A 17,389-nucleotide genomic window follows, 5' to 3' on the forward strand; every position below is an offset into this window, starting at 1 on the left:
GTTGGGCATTCTAGATGAAGTTTGACCTTGGTACGTAACCCTCTGCCTTGATATTGGTCCAGCAGGGTGGAGAAGAGGAAGCTACTCGACCCGGTAGGAGCTCTGAAGGACAAGTTCCTCCGGCCCTCGCCGCCACTCTTCCATCCCCAGGTACATAGTGCACACATGATCACGTCTCAAACCAAGCTAGCACTTTTTTTTTCTTTTTAAGAAACAGTAAATGCTACGTGCACATTAAACTGAAAGTACACCAAGAGACTAACAAGCAGGGGAATTGACCGCCAGGTATTGCATACAAGCTGATTATTCCCAGATAGTATTGACTATTATTTTCAAACTATGTATTATGTGAAAATACCTCACTCCTGCCTCCCACGCTGCTTAAACCTGAATTGATAGGACCCAAGCGCCATCATTCCAAAGTGTTGATGTTATTTTCTCAAGGGTTCTGTATGATTTCTTCCTTTGTTTACGGAATGGCGCCTGTGTACCTCGTCAGCTTTACCTTTTTTCAGAAGACACAGCCTGTTATCGCTGCCCTTTGATAATCAGTCACATTGTTCCACTGTCCCCAGACCTTCCCCACCTCTACATATCTTGATTACAAGCAATGATAGTATTAATAAAAGAGAGAATAATAACCATTTGAATTGTAACAAACTGCCTCTCTTGGCCACGCTAATCTTAGTTGTGGCATTGTTTTATGTAGTGGGAGCCCACAGGCAAGCTAATAACTCAAACCCCTCAGAGTTTTTTTTTTCTTTTCTCTGTGGCTGGCTGGCTGGCTAGATAATAACACCGTGTCCGTCAAGGACATCCTGTGTTTGTGTCCAGGAGAATGGGGGGCTCTCATTGGGGAAACGGTTTAATCTGACCTGGAAATCTGTGTCCTCTATCAACCGTGACTTTGCAATACACACATCTGGTGCACATACAGACAGATACATTTACACATGAACATGCGTTCGCATATCCCACATGCGTGATGTCATATCGTTAGCCAGCATAGATTTTTTTTTTTTTGTAAGGTAAATTGCAAGAATTTTTTTTTTTGTATTGGTACCTTTTTTCAATTACAAAATCTTAAAAACATGATGTCATGACAAGGCTTTAAGCATCAAACAGATTTCCTTTCCTTCTTTTAAAATCTCATCTCATCATCTCGTAGATTGCGAACTTTTCGCAGGCTGCCCTGCAAAAACTTTTTTCATATTTGAGCGTCTCAGCTGTGATCCTCTCAGTGATCCAAACACAATGCCACCTCTAATTCAGTCTCATGACGGAATCACCCCGCTCCCCCTTGCACCCGTTCTCAGACTGCGAATAAACACATCGAGACGGAGTGTCTGTCCCTGTGTCTCTCCCGTCCCGTATTCACTAAAAAAAGGAAGGATGTAAGCTGTTTTTGGCAAATAAACTCCTACATAACTGGCCTCTTTTGTTCACAAGCTTCTAGAGGGGGAGGGAAGCAGCTATCAGTTGGGGGTATCACAAACTATATTGTATTGCTCCAGTCATGGCTCTTGAATGCCTCATTTAGCCAGTTTGCAGGCTTGCAACAGCAGCTTTGGCAGAAGAAGGTAAGAAGTAGAGAACAAAGCATTAGTTGAAGCTGAGGTTGTACAGAGAGGGGGGCACTGGAGGAATAGTACTTGGGCATTTGTGAATGTGTTATAGGTCAAGGAGGTGGCTCGCCTTGAGTACAAACAACAAGGCTAACCTCTAATATGCTGCTTCCTCAAAGCTTCCTCCCTGTATCTTTCCCTCACTCCCTGTTCTTTCTTAAATTGTCCCTTTGTTTTCAGTGCTTTCTTTTCTTTTTTTAATACACATAAACATGCTGCCATCATTATGTAACACACGCTACGTGCGAAAAATTAAAACTGCCCTTATAAACTTTCTAATTTGAACCCATAACACGGTAAATAACAACAAACTCTGGTTGAATTATTTTTATCCAGTTTTTAAAACATGAAACAAAGAATTTCTCAACTTTTTTTAATCTTCTTATTCCCTAGATGTCAGCAATGGAGAACATGACAGATAAGCTGGACGGCTTTGGAGCACTAAAACTGGACGCACCGCCCAATTCGCTGCAACACTCAGCCCATCCACTGTTCAACTTCCGCTCGCCACCACCTTCCCTCTCAGACGCCATCCTTCGCAAGGGAAAGGAACGCTACGCGTGCAGGTCTGCACCCCGTTTCATTTAAACTAGTTGCTGGAATATGTGCAAACGTGAAAGTGCACCATGTCGTATGCTCACTCATCCTCATTGTCCTTTTGCTCTAGGTACTGTGGGAAAATCTTCCCTCGCTCAGCAAATCTCACCAGACATTTGCGGACACACACAGGGGAGCAGCCCTACAGGTATTCATTTCTATTTTTAATTCAGAGAGTCGTGAAAGTTTCTAAAATACCCATAGATGACATATTTCCCTTTGTCACAGCTATTTTTCAAACCTGCCGTTACTTTGTTTGGTACGTCGCTTTCTGTGAAACTTCAGAGAAAAAACAAAGTGAATACTTTTAAGCAAATCACAAGAGCCTTAAGTGGTTTCTTGCTCAACTCAGCAGATAAATAATACAGCTTTAGGGCCCTTCTCACTCTACTGCTCTTTCAGCTGACATTTAAATACCCCTGTTCTTCTTCGTCAGGTGTAAATACTGTGACCGCTCATTCAGCATCTCATCCAATCTTCAACGCCATGTCCGCAATATCCATAACAAGGAGAAACCCTTCAAGTGTCACCTGTGCAACCGCTGCTTTGGTCAGCAAACCAACCTCGATCGCCATCTCAAGAAGCACGAGCACGAGAACATTCCTGGTCAGTTTGCAACTGCAATGATGGCTGTGCGAGCTAGTAATGTAGTCTTTAAACAGGAAGTGTTTGCTTGAATCCATTTTCACACGTGGGTTACTGAAAAACAGTAAGGAAAATGTAAGAGCATAACTTATACAAAACCTTTTTGTTATCATGTTTATCTTCCACACAGATTTTTGTAAACATTTTTTTTTCAGTGTTTTGCCTCTAATATTTTCCTCAATTAAATAACTGTGTGATGATCATCACACTAATGATGCTTGTGTGTCTTGGTATGGCATGTGGGCTGTCTGTCCGTGTGTGTGTGTCCATGTGTTTTTATGCATATGGATGTGTGTGTCTGCATCTCTTTCCCCAACAGTGAGCCAACAGTCTGGGATGCTTTCCAACTTAGGAACGACCATCTCCTCGCCAAACTCAGAGCCAGAAAATCATGCACTTTTAGATGAGAAGGAGGACTCGTACTTCTCAGAAATCCGCAACTTCATTTCCAACAGTGAGATGAACCAGGCCTCCAGCTCCACGGATAAGAGGTAAGACGAAAACCCGCTCACACAAATTATATTTGTACCATGATTCTCACAGAGATCTCTAACGATTACTTTCCATCCATGCGGCTAACTCTTTTCTGCCAAGCTTCAGTTCTCACCCGACCTCATCCTAAATTTAACATTAATCCTAACTATAGCAGAAAGAACTTGTCAGATGTTGTCAGGAATGTTGTAATGCATCTCCCTTATTTAGGACATCTAATCTTAGGCATGAGAACGCAAAAAAACAAACAAAAAGTTTGTTCAGTTAAAGTAAACAGCTGCTCTTCTACATCTCTAGCGCCTTCCTCCTTCCCGCAATCAACAGTACAGACCCAAGAAATTGGTACACAGTGCTCCCTAGTGGCTAGAACACACTTGGTGCCATTGCACTAAAATAAATGAAAAAAGAAAAGAGGTCTTCTTAATTTTTCACCTTTCATTTTTTTATGTAAAACATAATTGTAATTGTTCAGTGTAACAATTTTCACACATTTTAGTTTCTTTAATGTTTAAAGTTTAATTAAAGTGTTTGTGAAGGTCATGCTCAGTTATAAATACTCTGCAGACCAGTAGCACAAGTGATAATCCTGTTAGTTTCTCTGCACTTTAAAAATTATATGACTTGCTTAAAAAATAAGGAAAAAAATTTTTTTGTAAGCATATTTTTAAAATATGTGCATAAAAATAGAAACTTCCTGCTTTAAGTTCTTAAATGCTTTTAGAGTTAGCACTTCAGAATGCCAGAAAAAGGCAAGAAATGTGTTTTGGAAAATAAAAGAAGGGCGATTTTCTGGTTTGCTCTCTTGATTCTTCGTCTCATTCTGGATTCCTTTCTGGTAGTCTCACTTTCTGCCTGCCACTTCCTCATTCTCCCCCCACACCCCCTTTTTTCTTGTCAACATGCATTATGTCCAAAAGACACAGTGGCAGTTTAGCCCCTCTGCCATCTGGGATCAATACTGAGTCTCATCCACAACAACCTCGTCTGACATTTTAATATCTGTAATTCAGACTAAGTGTTGTGCTTTCTGTCCTCCCACCAGACAGCCTGCTGTTTATTCTCCCTCTGAGTGACTGAAGTCAAATGCTGAACACAAACACACATTCATGGATGACTATCTATAATCACTCCTAGCTGCCCCCACATCACAGTTCCCCACCCCCTTCAAAATTCCCTTTTCAGCATCATAGCCAGTCAAAATAAAAGCCCCTGGGAGCCTTTATTTTTGTATAAAACTTTGACCTGTTTCCAAACTGGTGATGCTGCAGTTGCTGAGGCAGCACTGCTGCTCACAGGGTGGGACAGAATGAGAAAAGTTAGGAAGTATAGGTGTGCACGCATATTTTCAGCTCCACCACAGTGTGTAAGGACTGAGGGGCATCTGTCTCCCCGCCTTTGGCTTGAGTTTTAGGTTTGGATAAAACTAGAGTTGGAGCTGCTCCCTCATCTGAGACTGGGCTGCAATAGCTCTCAGTTTGGACCCTGAGGGGGACTCGGGTTGAGGCATTTATCTAAGAGATCCACTGATGATTGAGCTCTTCCCCTATCCACTCACTGTGTACCCATAGCCCCAGTCTGCTAACACAAACACCCAACTGACGTGTTTAGACTAAATGACAAAACCCAGGGCCCCCTATGTCAGAGCTACGCTTCTCTCTCCATTCGCAGGCATGTACTTTTTCCCCGCCAGCCAGCTCTGCAATTTGATTATGGTGATATTTAATCTAGACTGAAAAAGAAGAACCCCTCCCCACTCCCACAAAGTCCCTCTACCCACATTCACTCACCCAGTCTGCGTGACCCAATCCTGTCCCCGTGCACCCCTTCCCAGAGGTAACCCTGTCTGATTTGATAAATGTCCACTGTGTGGCAAAAAATGAAAGGGGTAAATTTGCCATCCCAAAGGAAATGATATCATGAGCCATGACATCGTGGTCTGGGGGTGATGGAAGCGGGGGAGGTGGTATTGGGGTGCAGGCTGGAAAATGTACAGATGGCAGGTCGTAATGGTAGTGTGCTGATAGCCTGTTTGCAGCCAAGCCATCATCTTCCTTCAGTCGTGCAAACTGTGTTCCACCACTACAATGCATTGAGGAGTGTAGAGGACTTAGTCTGAGGTGGACCATGCCCTGGTCTGTTTGTGAGGAGGGGGTCAATTAATCATCTGTGGGCCATCGGAAAAGTCCAGGCAGACTGTCAGCACCCATGTTGTTTGTGTGGACTCGGGAGTTAGACTTTGCATGCTGTCATTAGATTATTTTTGTTTCTCTTGCTACTCACGATGAGTCAGATCGTTAAAAGGTTAGGAAATGGTAACAGCCGCCCAGCCAGCTCAAGAGTGGACATAGCCTCTATCTCACATTTTGATCATTTGTGGTGAAAAAGTAAAAAAAAGATCAGGAATTTACACTAGCAATCATATTTTTTTTTTTTAAAAAAGAAAGAAAGAAAGAAATGAAACTCCCGTTTGGTTTGTCTACATGTGTTTTTAACTAAAATCCAGGCCACTATACTGCCCATGATTCAACTTTTCTGTGTTCCCATTGTTTCCCTCTGGCCCCTCTTGATTGGCTTGGGAGACTCAAACCTCTTTAACTCAGATGTCGCACTTCTAACATTTCCTCCCTGCTCTGACCTTTGCTCCCTCCGCAGATCAGACCAGCCTGAGGAGGAGCACCCTCCCAGCCACAGTTTGTCCAACTCCAAGCTAGGTCTCCAGGGTCTGGAGGAAGAGGAAGAGGAAGTGGAGGGTGACGATGAAGAGGAGGAGGAAGGCAGCCTGACGGAGAAGTCGCACGACGAGGCGCCCGAGTCCCCGTCTCCTGTCACAACAGGAGTGTATGAGGAGGATGAGGAAGAGGAAGAGGCAGAGGCGGCTCCATTAGCGATGAGCTATGAACACACTCGCAGGTATTTGTCTGTTTTAAATTTGCAGAAAAGGTCAGAGTTCATTGACAAGATTTACCCCAACCTATCCCAAACAACCACAGAAATGTACAGCAAATGTTGAGTTTTAACAAAATTTGCAATACTTAACAAGCTAACTAATGCATTTTCTAAAGAGCGCTGTAAATCGACAGGGGCAAACAGGGATAACACATGTACTAAAAATGTCCCCCACACAGATTCTCAAAAACGTAACCCAAAAAGTCAAGTGCTTTGATTAGGCTAGTTTCTTTAACTACTCTTTAAACGCCTCAACCCTTTTCTTCCAGTTTATTTCCGCTGTCCGTTGATCCCTTTTATTAATCATACCTTTACTTTTCTCTTCACTTCACGTTCTCCCTCCCCTAATTAACTCCATCCCTGTTTTTTCTATCTTTCCATCAATTTTTCCTATCCATCCTCCAACCAACCCATCCACGCTGCCCTATTTCTTCCATCCACCCATGCTTCGGTGTGCAGGTGTATAGAGGAGGAGGGCTCTCTCTTGGACCTGGAGGCACTGCCCAGCTTTCCCAAGAGCTTGGATGGTTTACGTAAAGCAGCCAGTGACGAGCAGCCTTTCGATGTTAAAGACATTTTTAACACTTCACTAGAATCTGAGGCATTGAAAGAGACATTGTACAGACAGGCTAAAACCCAGGTATGTGACTGGCTTTTGGATGTCCGTTAAAAGAGGGAGGGACGAGTCGCTCAGATAAAATAGGAGGAAGGGCAAAATATGTTCACTGGAAAGAAAGATCAGGGATGAGATGGATGCTTTTTTTCAGGAGCTAAACAGCACCTCTTTTCCTACTTTCCTATATCTTGAATTTCACTTAACTTACTAACACATCACCTACAACCTTCTCTATTCATTGCTGGTGTATTAAGTCTTAAAACAGTTTAATGAAATTTTGTTACAAGGTATAAAGTCATGAAATTTGAGGATAATCACACTTGAGTGAAACACCAGCAACCAGATGTACTGTAATCCTTTCATTTCTGGACGTGTCGTTGGACACAATGAAAGCTTACTGAAGTTTCTGTATCTTCTTAAAAATCATCGGTCTTCTTCTTTCACAGGCTTATGCAATGATGCTGTCTCTCTCTGAGAACAACCCTTTGCACGCGCCCTCCCAGAACTCTCTGGACGCTTGGCTGAGCATGGGAGGTGGACCGTCTGAGACGAGCAGCTTTCACCCACTCAACCACATCTAAGCGAGATAGCGAGAGAGAGAGAAAAGGTGGGAGGAAGAGTAGGAGGAGGAACATTAGTTTCACAAAATGGAAAGAGACTGAGTGGACATGAGTGGGGGCAAGACAAAGGAGGATGGAGAAGATTTCATTGTCATATACATTCAAGATAGAAAGAATGAGTTTGTGTGGATGTGTGTGCTTGTTTTGTGTGTGTCTGTGTGTGAGTGTTTGTTAAAGAAAGAAGGGGAAGATTTTCCCCCAGGTGAAGGGTCTTGCAAAGACTGTCAAAGCGAACGCACTGCTAAGCTCCTGTTGATGTGAAGGACATGATGAATGCTTCTCAATAGCATTGAAACTCTGCATTACTCTGATCCTCCCCAAGTGCACAAGGCTTACCGCAGCATCACAGAGACCCTGCGTAAGGCTCTCATAAAGACTCTTAATGACTGATATGTCTCTAAAGTCTGTATACACCGCCTACTACAAACACTGCAGCGACATGCTGCATTGGCACTGCATGTCCACAAGGTGGCACTATTTCACCAAGAATAGAGTGAGAGTGTTGACCATCGTCTCCATGTTTCCCCCAACAACCATGGGTGACTCATTTACTGATTTTGTTTCAGTTGTAACAGCAGAATCAACAATAGCGCCACACTAAATGTTACTTAAGGAATTGGCAGATACAATAGACTGTTGATTTTTTTTAAAAAAGAAATTTATTCTATGTTCAAATGTGCTTTCAATGAGTTATCTGGGCCACTAGCCATTGTAATTGGTTATTCAAACTTGATCATGCTGAAAATGGATTTAAATCATGTTCAGAAAAAAAAAATGAGGAAAGTCTTTCTCTGCTTGTTTCATTGTCATTTGTTAATTTTATTCACATTAATTTTCCTTTCCTCTTACACAGTATTGTTTCTTTGTAGGCACCGCAGTGCTTAATTGTTAATATAATTAATTTAGAGAAGGACCAAAATTGTATGATATGTCATATGATGTACAAATTAACCTAGATGTTCATAGGAAGAGTGGTATGTGCCAAATAACCCATAGAAAATGTTTTGTTCTCTGACAATCATTTCATTTCCAAGGGGCTTGCATTTGCTGTCATAGTTTGTTTTGTTTTGTTTTTTTCTTACTAAGCGCTTATATATTTGATTTCAGAAGTGTGTGTTTGTATTTATTTTTGGTTGTTTTGTCATGGCAGGGGGAGTGAAAATGAAGAAGTCATTTTATCTCTCTGTTCTTGTTGCTGAAGGAATGGTAAACTATCAGAACACGAGGAGATTCTGAATCTCTGGTTTTGATGGGTTAGTGTGCCAAAATGAGAAAAAAATACAAAATCAAAAAAACAACAAAAAAAAACAAAACATGAAATTAATTGTTTTTATTTATAGTGAAATATAGCTGTAGTTAGTCTTAGATCCTATTTGGCATTGAAACATCCTGCAGTGTTTAGCCTTTTTATTTCCTTGTTTTAGTTGAACCATTTTACCCAGTAGGCTGAATATGTCTTGTTCAAAATGGTTCAAGTACTAAAGGGGGCAGGCTTGGACAACCTTCGTTATGGATGTCATGAAAAGGGCATTACATTGTTACACTATTGAATCTGAGTAGTTTCTACAACATCGAGCTCCCCCTTTCATCTGTTTGAAATTTAATACATGTCTTATAACCAACAAATACTGTTGTTTTTTGTTTTTTTTAATGAGTTGTCCAATTTTATACGGTCCAGAATTCAAAAGCACACAACAACAACTGCACGAACATGGCATAATCACTGACTATTTGAGAAGAAAGACAACAACTCATTAAACCAAAAGAACTGATAAAAACAAACCACAGAAAGTATTAAAACGGGCATCGTAATTCTGCTGGTCGGTCCATTCAAATTAAATGTCTAGCTGTCTAGCTGGATGGGGAAAACCGAAACACTTGATAACTTCTTAATCTGAAATTCTTCTTCTGAGATCATACTGAAAACTCATTCCATATGGTCTACAAGGTAGCTGTGCCGTGGAGGGGCGTGAGTAATTTACTGTAGATAGCTGCAAAAAGGTGGAGTGTGGGCATTGTTGATCACTGTTCCTCTCCGCATACTGGGACTTTCCTAACTAGGCCTGATGCTGTATTTTGAAACTAGCACTTAAATCATATGGGTCCAAGCCAATAATTGATCATGCTTAGGTCCCTGAATGTTAGAACAGATACATTTGGTTTCACTTTCACTAGATGGGCATGTTGTGCTCAACATGGAGAGGTAAGGATAACAGAAGCACTGTAATTTTTCTTCATGACAGTAGGTGGTAGTGTGATGCTAGGACTGCTGCATCATCTCAATTTTCTAAAGACAGATGTCTTCTTTTTATATAATTCTACTGAATGAGATTCCATTCATGGTAAATGCATTGCTTTCCAACTTGTGGTTACAAAATGTAAAGACTTGGGTCATTAAGTTTTAAGGTTGACTGTTTGTAGTAATTCTTGTCATGGACTACTGTAATAAGTACGCGCTGTGTAAAGCAAAGGAACTGAAGGCATATAGGTATTTCATTTTGCCAGCTTCAGAACGTAATCTGGCAAGTGGTCACTGAAATATGTTTCAGCAAAATAGAAGATGGTTGCTGTTTGCCCCCGCTGTTACAGGAGAAAGTAAAAAATATACATAGTTTCTTTTTAACTGTATAGTATTTTAAAGAATGAAAAACATGGTGCATTTGTCTGAAGAAAAAAAATCATTGAAAAATATGGGTTTAAATGGATGGTGCTTGTTTTGTTAAAATCTGAGTTGTATATCGCCTCTGTTATGTTTATTGAAAGCAAACAAAAAAAAAAGTTATTGTGCATGACGTGTTAGCAGTCATAATGATGTCCATTTGTGAAACGTGTATCAAATCAAAAAATTTAAAAATTAAAAAAAAAGAAAAGAAGGAAAAAAAAAGAAATTCGTAGATGCACTTATTGTACATGTGGTTAGGTTAGTATGTTTGACTTCAACTTCTGACTGCCTTACAGATGTTTGGACAGGTGGTCCCGAAAGACTTAGAAAAGACTTGTCAGAGAAGACATAATGAAAAACAATAAAGGATTGTAGAATAATATTGAACAATTCTGAAATTGCAGTTCTTTTGATGCTTGTGATTATTGCAGATGTACTTTAGAGAAATTTCATTGAAAAGATATGACTCTGATGTTAATTCTGTAGAATAGCAATGTATACCAAATGTAATCTTTCCAATGCTATGAAGAATTTATACATGAAATTGATATGCAATAAAACCTGTGTGCTTTTTAAATGAGTCCTCCGTTGTTTATTTGTGGGCTAGAAGTGCCTGAAATAGTCACTGCTCAGCAAACATAGGTGACAATGCTTCGAGCAGCTTCCCTCCACCCAAAGCAGCCACTCTAACCAGTTCAGTCTCCTGTTTGTGAAGCTAAAGGAGAGTGAGAGGCTGAATCGAGGCCTGGTGTAAGATACTGTCAATAAGGTTTATTTTCTAAAAGAGCATTTTTGCTTCTTACTAACAGAACTTACACACAGTATTATTTGCCTTGACCGTACTATGTAAGTCCATTTAAATTACTTATTTTGCTCATTGTGTGAAAAATATTGAAATTAATTATCATATAGCTATAGAAATTGTTTTTTGTCATAAATATAACCTTCTCACCTTTAACCCATGGAAATAAAAAAGTTGAATTAAGTGTTGGATGTCCAGCCGATTGGGCACCTGGAGGAGATTAACTTTAAAAAAATTTAAAAATAAAAATTATTGTAATTCTTCCCAAATTGCAGTTTCTGTTGATTAAATTGTGTTTAAGAAATGGCGGTTTCTTTTGTAGTTGTCGAGGTCAAACAAAAATCTAGAAACCCTTTTAGATTTAGATGTAGTTAAAAGTGCAAAACTACTGGGTAGAAAGAAAGATTTGATTGACACTGTCGTGCCAGTAAACAAACACGATCTACATGAAAATGTAGTCAGAAGGAAACATTGCCCAAAGGTTCACAATCAATAACTTATCACTTTTTGAGGAGGAAGGAGGAAGTGTGGAGGAAAAATGAAACAAAAAATCATAATGTAAGGACATATTTTGTTAAATATTCTTTTACTGCTGTGGGCTTTACATTGAGGATTATATTAAGTTTTGGGTTGTTGTTGTTGTTTTTACCCCAAATCCTTTTTATAAGCTTTAAGCTTCTTATAAGCTATTCTTCTTTGAAATTTAGTACATAAATCATTCTACAATTAGGTTAGGATGTGTTTTAATTGAGCCATTAACTCAGTTTAAACACAAGTCCAGCAGGATTGGAGGTGAATGGTACATTCAGGAGAAATGCGTTCTGTGATTTGAGGTCCAAGTGCAAAATATGAGGTTAAGAGTTGTGAAATGGAAAATAGATTTAAAAGCAGTCAGTATCAAAGTCAGTTGCATAAAAACTTTAACTAAGCAGGTGCTGCATTGTTAATGTTGTAAGTTAGTTGGAATAGACTCTTTCATTTGGGAGAAAGTTAAACTGCAAATAAGTTGGCAATAATATGTGTTTGTGATGCATTAGTTGCAGCTTGTCCATATTTCCAATCAAATGGTGGGAACGTATGTGTTGGATGAAGTCTGTGCTGAGGTGTAGTAGTGCAGGTGTAAAACAGAAGCCATACTTAATGGCAGCCAGGTGTTGATGTAAGAAATCCAGGTGTAAGCCAAAGGTGTAAACTCTGTGGGACATCGCAGGAGTTTTTCATGGAGTTGAAAAACTAAACTTAGCTATTTGTTTAATTGACTGTAAATTGACAAGCAAGGGTTTAAAACAGTTACAGTTACAGTTACAGTAATGCACAGCTTTCTTTCTGTATTTGCTTTCTAAGGAAATAGATCGTGCTATATTAACATGGTTTTATAAATCACAAGGTATTTACGTGTAAGTGCATTTAAACTAAATTTGTGTTTAAGTTCTGCGTCTGATACTATTCAACTTTTTAAAAAAGTAGAAGAAGAAGCAAAAGAAAACATTTAAACCAATCTCTCTTTTTAAAAAATAAAATTTGCCAACAATTAAATAAAAGGCTAAACAAAGTAAGAAAACATGATGATAGTTTACATAATTCACATATTCATACTTGTGGCTGCTCAGTCAGCTTCATATCTAGTAAAAATGCAGAGTAACTAATACACTGGTAGAGTGTGATTGCACTGGTATCTTAGGCTGTTTTTCTTCTCACATGGGGAAAAGCAGATGTCCACTGAAGGTGGTGTGCCGGTTTACATTGTCAACAATCGAAGCGCCTTTCCACAGTCGCAAAAACACCACATCTCCTACCTCTAATAGCAATGTGACACCATTAGAAGAACTGACTGAATGAGGACTGCTCGAATGTTCGTATGCAATAAAGATGTGCTCTCCATTCTTGACCAACACAGCCCCTGTAGGATGTGGATGATGTCCAAATACGTAGAATTCAAAGTGGTACGCTCCTCTTACTGGTGCAGTGAAGGAACCTGTGGGACGTTTTTTTAAATTTAAATGGAGTAAACATTGTCATCAAATCAAATTAATTCTAAAAAATGTATGTATTTGAGTACCTGTGTGTGAATTATAGGCATTTCCAATATTGGAAACAACATATTTGAAGACCAGAGGCACGTGTGTGTTAAATGCTCCAATATCTCCTGAGCCTGAGCCTGTGGCTGAGAAAGCCACACGTTTGACTGAGAGAGAGAGAAACACACGTGTTAAAGTGACTGATGTTCCAGTAACTGTTTCAATAATGAGATTGTTTCCTGTTCAACAAACCTTCTGCTTCTCTCTTCAGGGCCTCCACCTGGTTTTCTGTGATGTTTGCCCTACTTTTAATGGTGATCAGCTCTCCTCCCTGTGCTGGAATTAAATGAATAATTACAATTTTTTTAAAAGATACTGTTTGACTGTGAAAATTGTTAATAAAATCACTTGTTGCTAAGCTTTTGAGCTAACTATTTCTCCGTGCTACAAAATGCACCTGGTTGAAGTGGGATTTGGGTTGTTTTTGGTTGTTTTTTGTTTAATGCTGTCTCTGTACACACCACAATGGATTTTACAGTTTTTCTCAGTTGCTTTGGTGCATTTCTCACAACAGAATTAAACTTTGCACAATAGTTAGTTCAACCTCCACAACATGTAGTCGTTTTGGCACAACCTTGTGGCGGTTTCATGTTCATTTCGTCCAAAGGCAAATGCCTTTGGACATGAAGCAGTTGAGTAAGTACAAATATCTAAAGAATGGTCACTTTTGACTTGCTATTCATCACTATCTCCTTGCTTCTATCATGAATGTCACAATTATTTATACTTGTACCGGCTGAATAGTCATTGTCCATACAACTAATAGTCTTCATGTCATTGCTTGTGTCAGTGCACTCAAAATTGTTGAACATCTTGTCAAACAATTTGTACATCCATTTTGAAAACCCTATTTTAAGGAGTTTCCATGAAAATCTCCATAAATTACTTTTCTCAGGTGAACCTTATCTCACACTAATGAAAATTGGTGTGTGTTACTCTTACTTGCAACCAATGAAAAGCCTCTTCTACACAGTCATAGGTGAATCGCGTTACAGTATCCCCTACTCTACAAGTATATATATAATGTAAACCAACAGACAGGATTGGCATGAGGTGCATACTGAATCTACAAAAGCTTGTGATGACATCACAGCAGAGTCCTGCAGAGGGTGGATTCGCCACTCCAGGAGATACTTTCCTCGCTGCATTGCGAGGATAACATCTGTTGAGATGTAGATGAAAATATGTGGCCAGACAGACAGGAACGTCTGGATGTGTCAGAATGATTTACTGTACTGTTACATGTGCTGTTTATTGTTCACATTAGTGCACAGCTCTACCAAATGGGTGATTTTATGTTTACATGTATTCTACAGTGAACAAGTGACTGTAGCATATTTTTCTTTTGCACAATTCTGTAGGATTACAAACACTTCTACACAATGGAAATGTGAAACGTACGTATTCAGTGTCTCAGTTACTCCCAAGACTCCCATAACATCTACAGTGACTTCACTGCACATTTCAGATGGCTGTACAGGTAGGCCATAGTGCTGTCGTCAGCATTTTCAGGTGTCACCAATTGTTTTTGCAATGGGAAACACTGAAATTATAAACTGTCATAGTGGAAACATGACAATGCCATTTGACTATCTTGTTCATACAGATGGTGTCAAGACTTTTCATTTTGATGGCACTGGCAGTTTCATTGACATGGATATTTGCTTTTGCGGTATGGATAATCAATTCTGTGCATGTGACGTGCTTTTGCAGGCTATCCACTAGGTTTTGCAGTTTGCACTAATTGTTTTGGGAAATGCACTAACTGCTGTGCAAATGTTGATGGTGTTCTGAGAAACGCACCAAAGCGACTGAGAAAAACTGTAAATTGAAGAGTCAAGATGTGAGTGAAATGCAGGCGTGCAGCTTTGATTCAACGTGTTTAATAAAAGTATTGAAATAACTGCTTCTGTATTACAGCCATTTTTATTGTCCTCTATTTTCCAAGGCTCAAAAGTAATTTGACAAATTAACATAATTTTAAGTACAATCACTTCATGAAGTCAAGAACCCACAGACATCACCAAATGCTGTCTTTCCTTGAGATGTTCTTCTAGGCCTTTGATTCAGTTGCTGCGTGTCACACTCAGTTTGGGTAGAAATCTATATCTATCTATATCTCTCTGGTCCTCATATTGAGAAATCTAGCAAACTACAGGTCCCTTTCCCTTATGTTTGTCAGGAAACAATGAGGGAAAGGGCCTCACCTGGCCATGAAAGTGGTTATCAGTACACTATCCAATTATTTAAGAGTCTTTGAAAAAAAAAAAAAAAAATATATATATATATATATATATATATATATATATATATATATACACACACACATATATATATATATACATATATATATACAGGTAGATAGATAGATAGATAGATAGATAGATAGATAGATAGATAGATAGATAGATAGATAGATAGATAGATAGATAGATAGATAGATAGATAGATAGATAGATAGATAGATAGATAGATAGATAGATAGATGAGATAGATAGATTTATATTGGCCCATTTTCTGTCGGAGCCAATAGCCAGTTGATCGTTACTGCGATTACTGCTATTTACAAGCTACTTCAGAAATGCACTGCAAAATTTGTTGTGTGTGCTTGTAAGTGAACTCACTCCTCCAGTATTTGACATGTGAATATGATAGGACTCTTATTTATACTAAAACTTACATATTTATTGGGGAAACTGTCCCTCACAGGACATATATCCTGTTTCTTAATACAAAATGGAAGTAACCAAACATGCATCGCATCTTGATTATTACAATTAGTTATTCTATAGGCTGAGCAAATCATCCCTGGATCACCTGAAAAAGGTCCAGAATGCTGCTGTATTGCTACTAGTTAAACTCCAACTTGAGTGTGCTTCTCACTGATAAATAATAAGGTAAACATCTATGTTTTAGTGTTCTTGCTATGTTATGTTTAGAGTAACTTAGTTCAATGAGATTCTCTTGTCCCACCCAGTTTTCCTTAATTTTTTGAATTTGTTTTCAGGTACAGTAAATGTTTCCTTTGAAACATGACTCTTCTGACAATGTCCCAATTTGTTGCTTATAGGGAGTAAAATCTAACACAGCAACCAGACACAGAGAAAACCCAATAAAAATAAACTATTCACCCAAAACTAACCTTGGTGCTGTTCCTTCAGCTTGTCCAACTCTGTCTTTTGTAACTCCAGTTCTCTGACCTTAGCTGCCTGTGCTAAAAAACAGAAAAAAATTAAAAGTAAGACATAATTCAGTGAATCAAAGCAGCAGTTTCTTGTGCCATTACATACTACTGTACCTTCATTCTCTTTCTGTAAGTGTCTAACCTCTGCTTTCAGTTCAGCCAACAAGGCACTCATCTCTCTCAGAACAGAATTGATGTCAGGTTTACATGTTTGTTCAGGGTCAGAGGTTTGTGCTGTTTCCATTCCCCGATTTAAAAGTGGAATAATTTTGCTGTCAGGGTTTATTTCAAGTCGAACTGTAGAGAGAGTGCAGATTAGCAGCAACAATGGAAAAAAATATTGTCATGTTGGATCTCATGGAGTCTGTGCAGTTCAGTGTTTTTTCTATCTTAGCTCCAGCCTTATATAGTGTCTTTAGTGTCAGTGACTGTCTGGTCAATCATTACCATGGATGTTTCATCAGAAACATTCCCGGAGACAGCACTGTTACTTTGGACTTGTTGTATTTACACTACCCTTAAAATGTTGTAACTATAAAAAAAATCCCTGTTTTTTTAATAACAACACATTTTTCTTTCATCAAATGAAAATAAAATATTTTAAATCAACTATAGATGTGATTGTGAATGGCTGTCTGTCTTTCTGTGTTGGTCCTGTGGTAGACTGGGGCTCTGTCCAGGGTGTACTCCACCTTTTGCCAAATAACAGCAGGGACAGGCTCCAACAAACCCACATTTGAACTCTACAAGTGGGCAAGAAAATAGATGATGGATTTTACTACAGACAGAACTATTCTGCAGTGCCAGTGCCAAAGACTCACGGGCCTATAAACAAAAATTCTTTTATCTAGAAATTTGATAATCAATAATTTGGTTGGGTTTAGACTTTGACTCTTGGGTGTATGTGTGTAGTGTTTTCCAGCGGTTTTGTGGTTAAAAACAGTATATAGGTACGGCTACAAAAAGGCCTCTGTGACTTAGATACAGGAGTGATTAATGACTCTTATTGTATTTAGGATATGTAGCATATTTTTGGTTGTTTTTGCTGTTGTTTTTCTTTTTACATATAAAGCCAGTGTTCTTCAAAACGATTTCAATAATTCGGTACTTCTAAGTGTTGAC

General features: G+C 39.1%; 2 protein-coding genes across 4 annotated transcripts in view; one reads left to right on the forward strand and one right to left on the reverse strand.

Moving 5' to 3' along the window:
* The window catches only part of prdm16 (PR domain containing 16), a 167,760-nt gene extending 156,980 nt beyond the window's left edge, over positions 1 to 10,780 (forward strand). For all 3 annotated transcript variants that reach the window (XM_039604745.1, XM_039604744.1, XM_039604746.1), the window contains exons 10-16: positions 63 to 150; positions 2,019 to 2,191; positions 2,293 to 2,370; positions 2,659 to 2,828; positions 3,187 to 3,358; positions 6,012 to 6,269; positions 7,368 to 10,780. In XM_039604745.1, coding sequence (XP_039460679.1) covers positions 63 to 150; positions 2,019 to 2,191; positions 2,293 to 2,370; positions 2,659 to 2,828; positions 3,187 to 3,358; positions 6,012 to 6,269; positions 7,368 to 7,380 — 952 coding nt within the window. In that variant the 3' untranslated portion in view covers positions 7,381 to 10,780. The remainder of the gene's footprint in view (positions 1 to 62; positions 151 to 2,018; positions 2,192 to 2,292; positions 2,371 to 2,658; positions 2,829 to 3,186; positions 3,359 to 6,011; positions 6,270 to 7,367) is intronic.
* A 1,643-nt stretch (positions 10,781 to 12,423) lies between these two features.
* LOC116331659 (cerebellin-1-like) lies at positions 12,424 to 16,628 on the reverse strand. Its single transcript, XM_039605064.1, has 5 exons — positions 16,382 to 16,628; positions 16,226 to 16,297; positions 13,276 to 13,359; positions 13,065 to 13,190; positions 12,424 to 12,980 (listed from the first exon to the last, which is right to left on the reverse strand). The coding sequence occupies exons 1-5, from the start codon at positions 16,509 to 16,511 to the stop codon at positions 12,700 to 12,702; spliced, it is 693 nt and encodes a 230-aa protein (XP_039460998.1). The 5' UTR covers positions 16,512 to 16,628; the 3' UTR covers positions 12,424 to 12,699.
* Between the last annotated feature and the right edge of the window lie 761 nt (positions 16,629 to 17,389).

This window comes from Oreochromis aureus, linkage group 20 (genome assembly GCF_013358895.1).
Source record: "Oreochromis aureus strain Israel breed Guangdong linkage group 20, ZZ_aureus, whole genome shotgun sequence".
NCBI classification, from domain to species: Eukaryota; Metazoa; Chordata; class Actinopteri; order Cichliformes; family Cichlidae; genus Oreochromis; species Oreochromis aureus.

Coding starts and splice junctions, on each gene's coding strand:
- LOC116331659 (XM_039605064.1), bottom strand. CDS start 16,511: ATGGAAACAGCACAAACCTCTGACCCTGAACAAACATGTAAACCTGAC. Junction 16,298..16,381: donor CTTACAGAAAGAGAATGAAG/GTACAGTAGTAT, acceptor TCTGTTTTTTAG/CACAGGCAGCTAAGGTCAGA. Junction 13,360..16,225: donor GCTGAAGGAACAGCACCAAG/GTTAGTTTTGGG, acceptor ATTTAATTCCAG/CACAGGGAGGAGAGCTGATC.